At 67.6% G+C, this 10,523-nt stretch overlaps 3 protein-coding genes across 3 annotated transcripts; all 3 read left to right on the top strand.

Moving 5' to 3' along the window:
* The first annotated feature begins 307 nt into the window (after positions 1 to 307).
* STK19 (serine/threonine kinase 19) lies at positions 308 to 2,210 on the top strand. Its single transcript, XM_062514623.1, has 7 exons — positions 308 to 612; positions 818 to 963; positions 1,037 to 1,132; positions 1,210 to 1,346; positions 1,656 to 1,753; positions 1,833 to 1,980; positions 2,081 to 2,210. The coding sequence occupies exons 1-7, from the start codon at positions 516 to 518 to the stop codon at positions 2,124 to 2,126; spliced, it is 768 nt and encodes a 255-aa protein (XP_062370607.1). The 5' UTR covers positions 308 to 515; the 3' UTR covers positions 2,127 to 2,210.
* Positions 2,211 to 2,439: 229 nt separating this feature from the next.
* Positions 2,440 to 5,633, top strand: NEU1 (neuraminidase 1). The gene is made up of 6 exons (XM_062514621.1): positions 2,440 to 2,569; positions 2,783 to 2,975; positions 3,366 to 3,628; positions 3,765 to 3,947; positions 4,399 to 4,618; positions 5,380 to 5,633. Exons 1-6 carry the CDS (start codon positions 2,495 to 2,497, stop codon positions 5,598 to 5,600), a joined length of 1,155 nt encoding a protein of 384 aa, XP_062370605.1. The 5' UTR covers positions 2,440 to 2,494; the 3' UTR covers positions 5,601 to 5,633.
* A 915-nt stretch (positions 5,634 to 6,548) lies between these two features.
* LOC134057651 (spliceosome RNA helicase DDX39B) lies at positions 6,549 to 10,026 on the top strand (the record flags this gene model as incomplete). The annotated part of the gene is made up of 3 exons (XM_062514624.1): positions 6,549 to 7,209; positions 7,921 to 8,048; positions 9,934 to 10,026. Coding segments are annotated over exons 1-3 (432 nt in total), but the record flags the coding sequence as incomplete, so codon positions are not given.
* Between the last annotated feature and the right edge of the window lie 497 nt (positions 10,027 to 10,523).

The following is a 10,523-nucleotide window of genomic DNA, read 5'->3' as shown; positions in this document are numbered from 1 at the left end:
TGTGGTTCAGTCCAATTCTCCCCCCACCCCGTGTGGTTCAGTCCAATCCCCCCCCAGACCCTGTGTAGTTCTGTCCAACTCTCCCCCTGATCTCACGTGGTTCAGTCCATTCAGCTGCTCACTTGAACATTTCCCCCCCCACCATTGGCTCATTATCGTTCGTTCCAGCCCCTTCCTGCCCCCGCTTTTTCCACGTGGTTTAGTCCATTCATCCGATTGGCTGGAGACGATTCCCTCCCTCCCTCCCCTATTGACTCATCGTGGTTCGTTCCACTCACCTCCCCCTCCCCCCATTGTTCACGTGATTCTGGCCCTCTGAGCGCCCCCTCTCCTTTAGCTCCAAATGGTCCGGTCCCCCCGTTACACCCGAGGAGTCATCACCGTGCGCGGGACTCTGACGTCACCAAAAGGCGCAGCATCGCGCCGCCGTGACGCCATCACCCCGCGTCCACCTCAGGCGGCTCCGGTGCCGTTCCGGGGCTCGGAGCCCCCCGAGATTCCTCCCCCACCCCCTCATGAGCCGCCGCCGCCGCCGCCTCGGGGACACCGAGAGCGTCCTCGTGGCCAAGCGGCGCCGCCCGGAGCTACCGGGGGAGGGAGCGCGCCCCGACGGTACCGGAAACACCGGGGGTGGCGCGGCCCGGTGCGGGGGGGGGGTCCCGAGGGGGAGGTTGGGGGGTGCGAGGGCGGCGGTGCCCGCGTTTTGGGGGGTCCCGGGTGTGTCTGTGTGTGTGTGGGGGGGGGGGGAAGGTCCCGGGGAGACAGGTCCGGGATTTTTGGGGGTCCCGGGGATCCCACGCCGCCCCGCCGCCCCCAGGCAGCCCCGCGGCGGTGGAGGCCGCTCTCCAGGCCGTGACCGCGCTCTTCCCCCGCCGCCTCTTCGGGGACGCGCTGCCGCCGCTCGTGCTCCGCCATCAGCTCTACGACGTGGTGCGGGACCGGACCGCCGTGGACCGGCACCTGGTGAGCGCCGCGGGACCGGGACCCCACCGGGAACCTCCCCCCGGGACCCGCGCTGACCCCGCGCTCTCCCCAGAACCGGCTCCGGGATGAAGGGCGCGTCCGGCTGCTGCACCTGGGGCTGGGCTCCGACGCGCTGGGGGTCGTCAGCCTGGAGCTGTACCGGGAGAAGGTACCGGGGACGGCTCGGGAAAGGGGCTCGGGAAAGGGGCGCGGGACCCCCGGTGACCTCTCCCCGTGCTCCCCCAGGCGCTGGCGGCCGTGGCCGGCACCCCCCGGGAGGGGCTGGTGCGGCGCTTCCTGGACGCGGCCGTGGCGGCGAGCCCCGAGCTGAGCTTCGAGCAGGGCCGGATGCAGGAACTCGGCTTTGGGGACCGGGATGTGACGTACGGGGACACGGGGACAGCCGGGGGGGGGGGGGGTGGGGGACGGGACTGGGGACATCCCAGGGTGGGACTTAAGGGGTCCTTGAGGAGGTTGGGAACGCCCGAGGTGGGACTGAGGCATCCCTGAGGGTGCTGGTGAATCCCTAAAGTGAATTTGAGTTCCTGGGGTGGGCTCCCCACCCCTGAGCTGGCGCTGGGGCACCCCCAGGGGCTGCAGCCCCCCCTGATTTGGGCCCAGACCCCTCGGGTGGGGGTCCCCGGGGGTGTCCCAGCCCCCCCCTCCCCCCCCCCCCCGCCCTGTGTCCCCAGGCAGTTGGTGGCCGCGGGGCTGCTGACGGTCCGTGACGCCGGGAGCTGGTGGCTGGCGGTGCCGGGCATCGGGAGATTCGTGCGGGCGCTGCTGCGCGGTGAGTGCGGACCCCCGGCCCGGGGGGACACCCCCAGACCCCCGGCGGTGACCCCCGGCCGTGACCCCGCTGTCCCCAGGCCGCCAGGCGTTGCTGGCCCTGGTGCGTCGCTCCCGGCACCGCGAGGTTCCCCTGCGGGATCTGCAGGGGGGAAAAACCCCCCCGGGTGCCCGTCTGGGGGTCCCGTTCCTGCTGCACGACCTGCTGGGGGCAGAGCAGCTGCAGAGGTACGGAGTGACCGCTGAGTGACCCCCCCGGTGGCCGCCGAGTGTCCCCCGGTGGCCGCTGAGTGACCCCCGCTGACCTCTGACCCCTCTGGCCCCGCAGTGTCCCCACCGCCGCGGGTCCCTTGCTACGTTTGGCCGATTCCTGACCGGACCTTTTCCCTTCCTGAAGATTTCCCCCCCCCCCCCGAATTTTTTTGGACGAAGGGGGCGTGGTCGATTCTAACCCCTCCCATTTGCAAATTACCTGCCTCAGCCCCGCCCCCCGCAGGCCGGGGGTGTCTCCGCGTTTTTGGGTGGGGCGAAGCCAAGTGCAATAAAAAATAAAAACAATAAAATCGTTCGTTTTCAAAAAACAAAAAAACCCGCCTCTCTTTTCATTTCCGGACCCCACCCTGCTCAGGCGTTACCGCTTTAAGGCCGCCCCTTCCCCGCCGTTGCCGCTTTAAACGCAGGCCCCGCCCCCTCCCGTAACGCTCAGCGCGCGGCGCTTCCGGTGCCGCTTAAAGGGGCCGCGATGGTCGCGGCGCTGCCGCCGCTGCTTCTGTTCGCTGTCGGCGCCGCCGCGCGTTGGGTCGCGACCCCCGACACGGTACCGGGGAGGGACCCCGCGGGTCACCCCCGCCATCCCCCGGGCCCGGAAATGTCTCCAGGCACCGTTGGGGGTTTCCGTTAGGGCCTCCTCTCACCCTCCCAGGCCCAAACCGGTGACACCCCCATAGGGACCCCTCCCCACCAAGGCACCCCCCCCCCCCCCCAGTCCTTCCCCAGTCTCCCCAGCGCCCACCCGAGCCGTGTCCCACAGGTGCACCCGCGGCTCGTTCGGGAGCAGGTGCTGTGGCTGAGCGGGGAGGGTCGCGGGGGGGTTCACACGTTCCGGGTGCCGCTCTTGGTCGCCACGGCCGGGGGGACCCTGCTGGCCTGCGCCGAGGGCAGGAAACGCTCGGCAGCCGATGTGGGAGCCAAAATCATCGCGTGCCGCCGCTCCCCCGACCGAGGTGGGGCTGGGGAGGGGGTCTGGGGGTCCCCAGAGTCATTGATGGCTGTGGGGTTGTGGGGAGGGGTCTGGGGGTCCCCAGAGTCATTGATGGCTGTGGGGCTGGGGAGGGGTCTGGGGGTCCCCAGAGTCATTGATGGCTGTGGGGTTGTGGGGAGGGGTCTGGGGGGTCTGGGGGTCCCCAGAGTCACTGATGGCTGTGGGGTTGTGGGGAGGGGTCTGGGGGGTCTGGGGGTCCCCAGAGTCATTGATGGCTGTGGGGTTGTGGGGAGTCCCTGGGTGGGATCTGAAGGGTCCTTGGTGGTCCCGTGGTGGCTGTGGGGGTTGGGGGGGGGGTGGTCACCTCTCAGAGTGTCCCCCCACCCCATTCGTGTCCCCCTCCCCCCTGCAGGTGCCACCTGGGGTCCCACGCAGGTGGTGGCCGATGACGGCTGGGAGGGGGATGGGCTCAACCTGGGGGCGCTGGCGGTAGCCGGGGGCGAGGAGATTCTGCTGCTGTTCGCCCGCTGCGCCCACCCCCCCCAGGCCTGCGGACCCCCCACCACCCTCCTGCTGCGCTCCCCCGACGGGGGCCGCTCCTGGGGACCCCCCCAAAACCTTTCCTCTGTCGTGGGAGGGGAGGTGTTCGCCCCCGGACCCGGCTCCGGTATCCAGGTACGGGGACAGGAGGAATTTGGGGAGGTTTTTTTGTTTGTTTGTTTGTTTTTTGGTTTTTTTTTTTTGGGGGGGGGGGGTTGGGGGGATGCCGGAGGGGTCTGAGCCCCTCCCTCTCTGTGCCCCCCACCCCCAGAAACAGCGGGAACCGTTCCGGGGTCGCCTCGTGTTCTGCGGGCACGGGACCCTGGAACGGGACGGGGTCTCGCTGCTGCTCAGCGACGACGGCGGCCGGAGCTGGCACCGGGGGGGGGTCCTGCCCTCCATCCCCTTCGGAGCCCCCCGGAGACCCCACGACTTCACCCCCGACGAGTGCCAGGTGGGTTCGGGGGGTGCCCGGGGGGTCCTCTCCCCGTTTCTGGGGGTTCAGACCTGATCTGGTTCTCCCCCTCCCCATTTTATGGGGTCCATTTCTGACCCGGTTCTCCCCCTCCCCATTTTTTGGGGTCCATTTCTGACCCGCTTCTCCCCCTCCCCATTTTTTCGGGGTCCATTTCTGACCCGGTTCTCCCCCTCCCCATTTTTCAGGGTCCATTTCTGACCCGCTTCTCCCCCTCCCCATTTTTCGGGGTCCATTTCTGACCCGGTTCTCCCCCTTCCCCATTTTTTGGGGGTCCATTTCTGACCCGGTTCTCCCCCTCCCCATTTTTCAGGGTCCATTTCTGACCCGCTTCTCCCCCTCCCCATTTTTCGGGGTCCATTTCTGACCCGGTTCTCCCCCTCCCCATTTTTTGGGGGTCCATTTCTGACCCGGTTCTCCCCCTCCCCAGCCCTACGAGCTGCCCGACGGTTCCATTGCCGTGAGTATCCGGAACCAGAACCAGTACCGGTGCCGGTGCCGGATGCTGGCCCGGAGCTGGGACGGGGGGGAGACGCTGCCCCCCTCCGCTGTCACCTTGGACCCCTCCCTGCCCGACCCCGCGGTGGCCGCCGGGGCCTTGGCGAGTCACGGGCTGGTGCTGTTCAGTAACCCGGCCCACGAGAGCGAGCGTGAGGACACGGGGACAGGGGGACATCGGGGGGGGGGGGGACAGGGGGACATCGGGGGGGGACAGGGGGACATCGGGGGGGGGGGACGGGGGGACATCGGGGGGGGGACAGGGGGACATCGGGGGGGGGACAGGGGGACATCGGGGGCGTGGGACAGGGGGACATCGGGGGGGGGCAGGGGGACATGGGGGGGGGCGTGGGACAGGGGGACATCGGGGGGGGACAGGGGGACATCGGGGGGGCATTGGGACATGGGGTCATGGGGACGTGGGGACATCGCGGGGGGGGCAGGGGGACATCGGGGGGGGGGACAGGGGGACATCGGGGGGGGACAGGGGGACATCGGGGGGGACGTGGGGACATCGGGGGGGGACACAGGGACATTGGGACACGGGGTCATGGCGACGTGGGGACATCGGGGGGGGACAGGGGGACGTGGGGACATGGGGGGGACATGGGGACATCGGGGGGGCATTGGGACATGGGGTCATGGGGGGAACATGGGGACCCAGGGGACACGGGGCGGAGCATGGGGCGTGCGGGGGGGGGTGGAAACACGAGGGCAGATTTTTGGGGGGGCTGTGGTGTCTGGAGAGACCCAGGGGTGGACATTGGGGTGCAGGGGGTCCGAGCTGTCCTGGGGTGTCCCAGCCATGGGGGGAGGGGTTGGGTCCCGGTTTGGGGGTGAAGGGGGCTGCAGGGGCGTGGTCGCGGAGTGGGCGTGGTCTGCAGGGGCGTGTCCCAAGCGGCCCCGCCCCCAGGCGTGAACCTGACCCTGCGCTGGAGCTTCGACAACGGCACCACATGGTGGGGGCGGGGCCTGCGCGTGTGGGCGGGGCCCAGCGGGTACTCGGCCCTGGCGGCCTCGCCTCCCGACGATCAGGGCTACGCCCCTTTGCTCTACGTCATCTACGAGAAGGGGCGGAGCCTCTCCACCGAGAGCGTCTCATTGGCCACCATCAGCCTGGCGGGCGACCTCTGACCCCGCCCCGCGGGCGCGCAATAAAGCGATTGGTTCAGGTCCGAGTGTCGTCATCTCTGGGGGCGTGGCCAGGCGGCGGCGGGAACCGTCGCCATAGCGACGCGGGGGGGGCGGGGTTTCTGCAGGGGCTTTAGCTCCGCGCGCGCCCTCCCTGAGGACCCCGCAGCGGGGCTGCCCACGCGGTGCCTGAGCAGAGTTTCGTAGGCGGCGGGGCCGGTGCGGAGGGCGGCGGGAGGCGGGCGAGGCGCGGCGGGAGGTTCGGGGAGCGACGGGAGCCGCGCCGGGGCGGAGGGGGCGGCGGCGGAGCCGCGCGCGGGGCCGGGCGCGCTCAGGCGATCGCCGGGGGCAGCCCCGGGCCGTGGGCAGGACCCGCCGGCGCGCGCGCGGGGCCGGACCGGAAGTGACGCTCAGCCCCGCCCCTCTCGGTCGCCGCGGTCGCAGCGTTCGGGGTGAGTTGGGCCCGGCCGGCGCCGCATCCGCCGCCATCGCCGCCTCCGCCGCGCATCGCTCCTTCCTCCCGCGCCCTCCCGCCCGCCCCGCGCCCCCCGCGTCCCTCAGAGCGCCCCGGGGCCGCCGCCGCCGCTCCGAGGCCGCGGCCGGAGCCGCCGCCGTTGTGCGCTCCAAGATGGCGGCGCCGGCGGGCGGCGGGGATTGGGCGGGAACGGAGCGCGCGCGGGCGGGGCCGGGGGGGGTCCGGGACCCTCCCGGTGAAGGGGGGGGGGGATGGGGGGCGCGATGGCGGCTCCGGTAGGGGTGGGGGTCGCCGGTGATCCGGGATTGCTCGCCGCGCACGGGGGTGGGGGGGGTCCCGGTGCTCCGGTGGCCGCTCGGTCACTGCTGGCCCTCGGCACATCTTCCGGGGGTCTCGGGCCACTGGTGCTCACTCGGTGCTGGTCACGTTCTCTGGGGGGGGGGGGGGGGAGGGGGTCGGGTCGGTGGTCCCGGAGTCCCTCCCCGCCCCCCTCACCCTGCCTGAAGCCCCTTGGGGGTGATGTCGGCGGCCACGGGGCCGGGCAGTAGCCCCCGCGGTGGTGTCGGTGGCCCCGCGGGTTGTCGGTAGCCCCGTGGTTGATACCAGTAGCCCCACGCATTGTCAGCGGTCCCGGGGCAGTTGGTGGCTTCATGTCGGACATCGCTAACCCCGCGGGCAATGAGCAGTCCTGTGGGCGCTCAAGTAGCCTCGTGTCCAATATCAGTAGCCCCACAGGCAGTCGGTAGCCCCATACCCGCCATCGGTAGCCCCGTGGGCAGTCCGCAGTCCCGCGGGAGGTCAGTAACCCCGAACCCAACATCAGCAGCCCTGCGGCTGATACCGCCACCCCACGCCCAACACCGGTAACCCCACGGGAGGCCACCGGCCTCGTGGCTATCGGTAGCCCCTGTCCCGCAGCCGCGGTCATGGCGGAGAACGACGTGGACAACGAGCTGCTGGACTACGAGGATGACGAGGTGGAGAACGCGGCCGGGGCGGACGGCGCCGAGGCGGCCCCCAAGAAGGACGTGAAGGGCTCCTACGTGTCCATCCACAGCTCGGGCTTCCGCGACTTCCTGCTCAAACCCGAGCTGCTGAGGGCCATCGTGGACTGCGGCTTCGAGCACCCCTCCGAAGGTAGCCACGGGTTGGAGGGGGGGGGGGGTCCTGGTGGGGTTTGGGGGGGTCCTAGAGGGGATTTGGGGGGTTCTCGGGGGGCTGCGGCTTTGAGCAGCTCTCTGAAGGTGGCCATGAGAGGGGTTTGGGGGGCTCTTGGGGAGTTTTGGGGGGTCCTGGTGGGCTCTGGGGGGTTTTCGGGGGGCTATGGCTTCGAGAACCTCCCTGAAGGTGGCCATGAGAGGGGTCCTGAGAGGGTTTTGGGGGGGTCCTGAGGGGGTTTTGGGGGGGTCCTGGGGAGGTTTTGGGGGGTCCTGGAGGAGTTTGGGGGATCCTGGTGAGGTTTTGGGGGGTCCTGGAGGAGTTTGGGGGGTCCTGGTGAGGTTTTGGGGGGTCCTGGAGGAGTTTGGGGGGTCCTGGTGAGGTTTTGGGGGGTCCTGGAGTGGTTTTGGGGGGTCCTGGTGAGGTTTTGGGGGGTCCTGGAGGGGTTTTGGGGGGTCCTGGAGTGGTTTTGGGGGGTCCTGGTGAGGATTTGGGGGGTCCTGGGGAGGGCTGTGGCTTCAAGCCCTTCTCCAAAGGTATCCATAGAGGAGTTTGGGGGGGTTTTGTGTAATTTGGGGAGGGGGCAGGTGGCGTTTTGGGCGGGATTGGAAGCTCTGGGACGCTCTGTGATATTTTGGGGGTCTCCGATCACCCCCTGACCCCTCTCGCGTTTCCCTTTTCCTCCCCCAGTGCAGCACGAGTGCATCCCCCAGGCCATCCTGGGCATGGACGTGCTGTGCCAGGCCAAGTCCGGCATGGGCAAAACGGCCGTGTTCGTGCTGGCCACCCTGCAGCAACTGGAACCAGTCACCGGCCAGGTGTGGGGCAACTGGGAGCACTGGGAGCACTGGGAGCACTGGGGGAACTGGGAGCACTGGGGGAACTGGGGAGGGGGGCACAGGGGTGGGCAAACACGGCCGTGTTCGTGCTGGCCACCCTGCAGCAACTGGAACCAGTCACCGGCCAGGTGTGGGGCAACTGGGGGAACTGGGAGCACTGGGGGAACTGGGGCAACTGGGAGCACTGGGGGAACTGGGGAGGGGGGCACAGGGGTGGGCAAACACGGCCGTGTTCGTGCTGGCCACCCTGCAGCAACTGGAACCAGTCACCGGCCAGGTGTGGGTGGGCTCTGTCCATTCCAGGTGTGTTTTGGGGTGCAGGTAGCAGTGTTTGGGGTCTGGGTCAGTCCCAGGTGTGTTTTGGGGTGCAGGTAGCAGTGTTTGGGGTCTGGGTCAGTCCCAGGTGTGTTTTGGGGTGCAGGTAGCAGTGTTTGGGGTCTGGGTCAGTCCCAGGTGTGTTTTGGGGTGCAGGTAGCAGTGTTTGGGGTCTGGGTCAGTCCCAGGTGTGTTTTGGGGTGCAGGTAGCAGTGTTTGGGGTCTGGGTCAGTCCCAGGTGTGTTTTGGGGTGCAGGTAGCAGTGTTTTTGGGTATTTTTCACCACAGATATATTTTTGGGTGTTTTTAGGGGTTGGAGAGGAGTTCAGGGAGTGTCACAGAGCCCTGAGGGGTTCAGGTGTGTTCCTCAGGTGTCACCCAGGTGTGCCTGTCCCTGCCCAGGTGTCGGTGCTGGTGATGTGTCACACACGGGAGCTCGATCTGGGGGTTCAGAGGGGTTCAGGTCCCTCAGGTGTCACTCAGGTGTCACCCAGGTGTCACTCAGGTGTCACCCGGGTGTCTCTCAGGTGTCACCCAGGTGTCACCCAGGTGTCACTCAGGTGTCACTCAGGTGTGCCTGTCCCTGCCCAGGTGTCGGTGCTGGTGATGTGTCACACACGGGAACTCGATCTGGGGGCTTGGAGGGGTTCAGGTCCCTCAGGTGTCCCTCAGGTGTCTCTCAGGTGTCACCCAGGTGTCACCCAGGTGTCACTCAGGTGTGCCTGTCCCTGCCCAGGTGTCGGTGCTGGTGATGTGTCACACCCGGGAACTCGATCTGGGGGTTCAGGAGGGTTCAGGTCCCTCAGGTGTCCCTCAGGTGTCTCTCAGGTGTCACTCAGGTGTCCCTCAGGTGTCACCCAGGTGTCACTCAGGTGTGCCTGTCCCTGCCCAGGTGTCGGTGCTGGTGATGTGTCACACACGGGAACTCGATCTGGGGGTTCAGGAGGGTTCAGGTCCCTCAGGTGTCCCTCAGGTGTCACTCAGGTGTCACTCAGGTGTCACCCAGGTGTCACCCGGGTGTCACTCAGGTGTCACTCAGGTGTCACCCAGGTGTCACCCAGGTGTCACCCAGGTGTGCCTGTCCCTGCCCAGGTGTCGGTGCTGGTGATGTGTCACACACGGGAACTCGATCTGGGGGTTCAGGAGGGTTCAGGTCCCTCAGGTGTCCCTCAGGTGTCACTCAGGTGTCACCCAGGTGTCACTCAGGTGTGCCTGTCCCTGCCCAGGTGTCGGTGCTGGTGATGTGTCACACACGGGAACTCGATCTGGGGGTTCAGGAGGGTTCAGGTCCCTCAGGTGTCCCTCAGGTGTCTCTCAGGTGTCACCCAGGTGTCACCCGGGTGTCACCCAGGTGTCACTCAGGTGTGCCTGTCCCTGCCCAGGTGTCGGTGCTGGTGATGTGTCACACACGGGAACTCGATCTGGGGGTTCAGGAGGGTTCAGGTCCCTCAGGTGTCCCTCAGGTGTCACTCAGGTGTCACTCAGGTGTCACCCAGGTGTCACTCAGGTGTCACCCAGGTGTCACTCAGGTGTGCCTGTCCCTGCCCAGGTGTCGGTGCTGGTGATGTGTCACACACGGGAACTCGCCTTCCAGATCAGCAAGGAGTACGAGCGCTTCTCTAAATACATGCCCAGCGTCAAGGTGGGGTCCTGGGGGGATTTTGGGGGGGATTTGGGGGGTCCTGGGGGGATTTTGGGGGGGATTTGGGGGGTCCTGGGGGGATTTTGGGGGGATTTGGGGGGTCCTGGGGGGATTTTGGGGGGATTTGGGGGGTCCTGGGGGGATTTTGGGGGGGATTTGGGGGGTCCTGGGGGGATTTTGGGGGGATTTGGGGGGTCCTGGGGGGATTTTGGGGGGATTTTGGGGGCTCTGGAGAGTTTTGGGGTGTCGGTCACTGCTGCTGGGGCTGGTGTGGGTTTTGGGGAGGGGTCTCTCCCTCACAGGTGATTTTTGGGGCGATTTTGGCTGGTTTTGGGTCACAGGTGGCCGCGTTTTATGGGATTTATCCCTGAGCCTGGGTTTTGGGGGCGATTTTTGGGCTGATTTTAGGTTGATTTTAGGGCTGATTTTAGGTTGATTTTGGGCTGATTTTAGGTTGATTTTAGGCTGATTTTAGGTTGATTTTAGGGCTGATTTTA

The sequence above is a fragment of the Cinclus cinclus genome, unplaced genomic scaffold (genome assembly GCF_963662255.1).
Source record: "Cinclus cinclus unplaced genomic scaffold, bCinCin1.1 SCAFFOLD_345, whole genome shotgun sequence".
NCBI lineage: Eukaryota > Metazoa > Chordata > Aves > Passeriformes > Cinclidae > Cinclus > Cinclus cinclus.
This window is presented reverse-complemented; position numbering and strand designations above follow the sequence as displayed.

Coding starts and splice junctions, on each gene's coding strand:
- NEU1 (XM_062514621.1), top strand. CDS start 2,495: ATGGTCGCGGCGCTGCCGCCGCTGCTTCTGTTCGCTGTCGGCGCCGCC. Junction 2,570..2,782: donor GGGTCGCGACCCCCGACACG/GTACCGGGGAGG, acceptor CGTGTCCCACAG/GTGCACCCGCGGCTCGTTCG. Junction 4,619..5,379: donor CCCGGCCCACGAGAGCGAGC/GTGAGGACACGG, acceptor CCCCGCCCCCAG/GCGTGAACCTGACCCTGCGC.
- STK19 (XM_062514623.1), top strand. CDS start 516: ATGAGCCGCCGCCGCCGCCGCCTCGGGGACACCGAGAGCGTCCTCGTG. Junction 1,133..1,209: donor TGGAGCTGTACCGGGAGAAG/GTACCGGGGACG, acceptor GTGCTCCCCCAG/GCGCTGGCGGCCGTGGCCGG. Junction 1,981..2,080: donor GGGGCAGAGCAGCTGCAGAG/GTACGGAGTGAC, acceptor CTGGCCCCGCAG/TGTCCCCACCGCCGCGGGTC.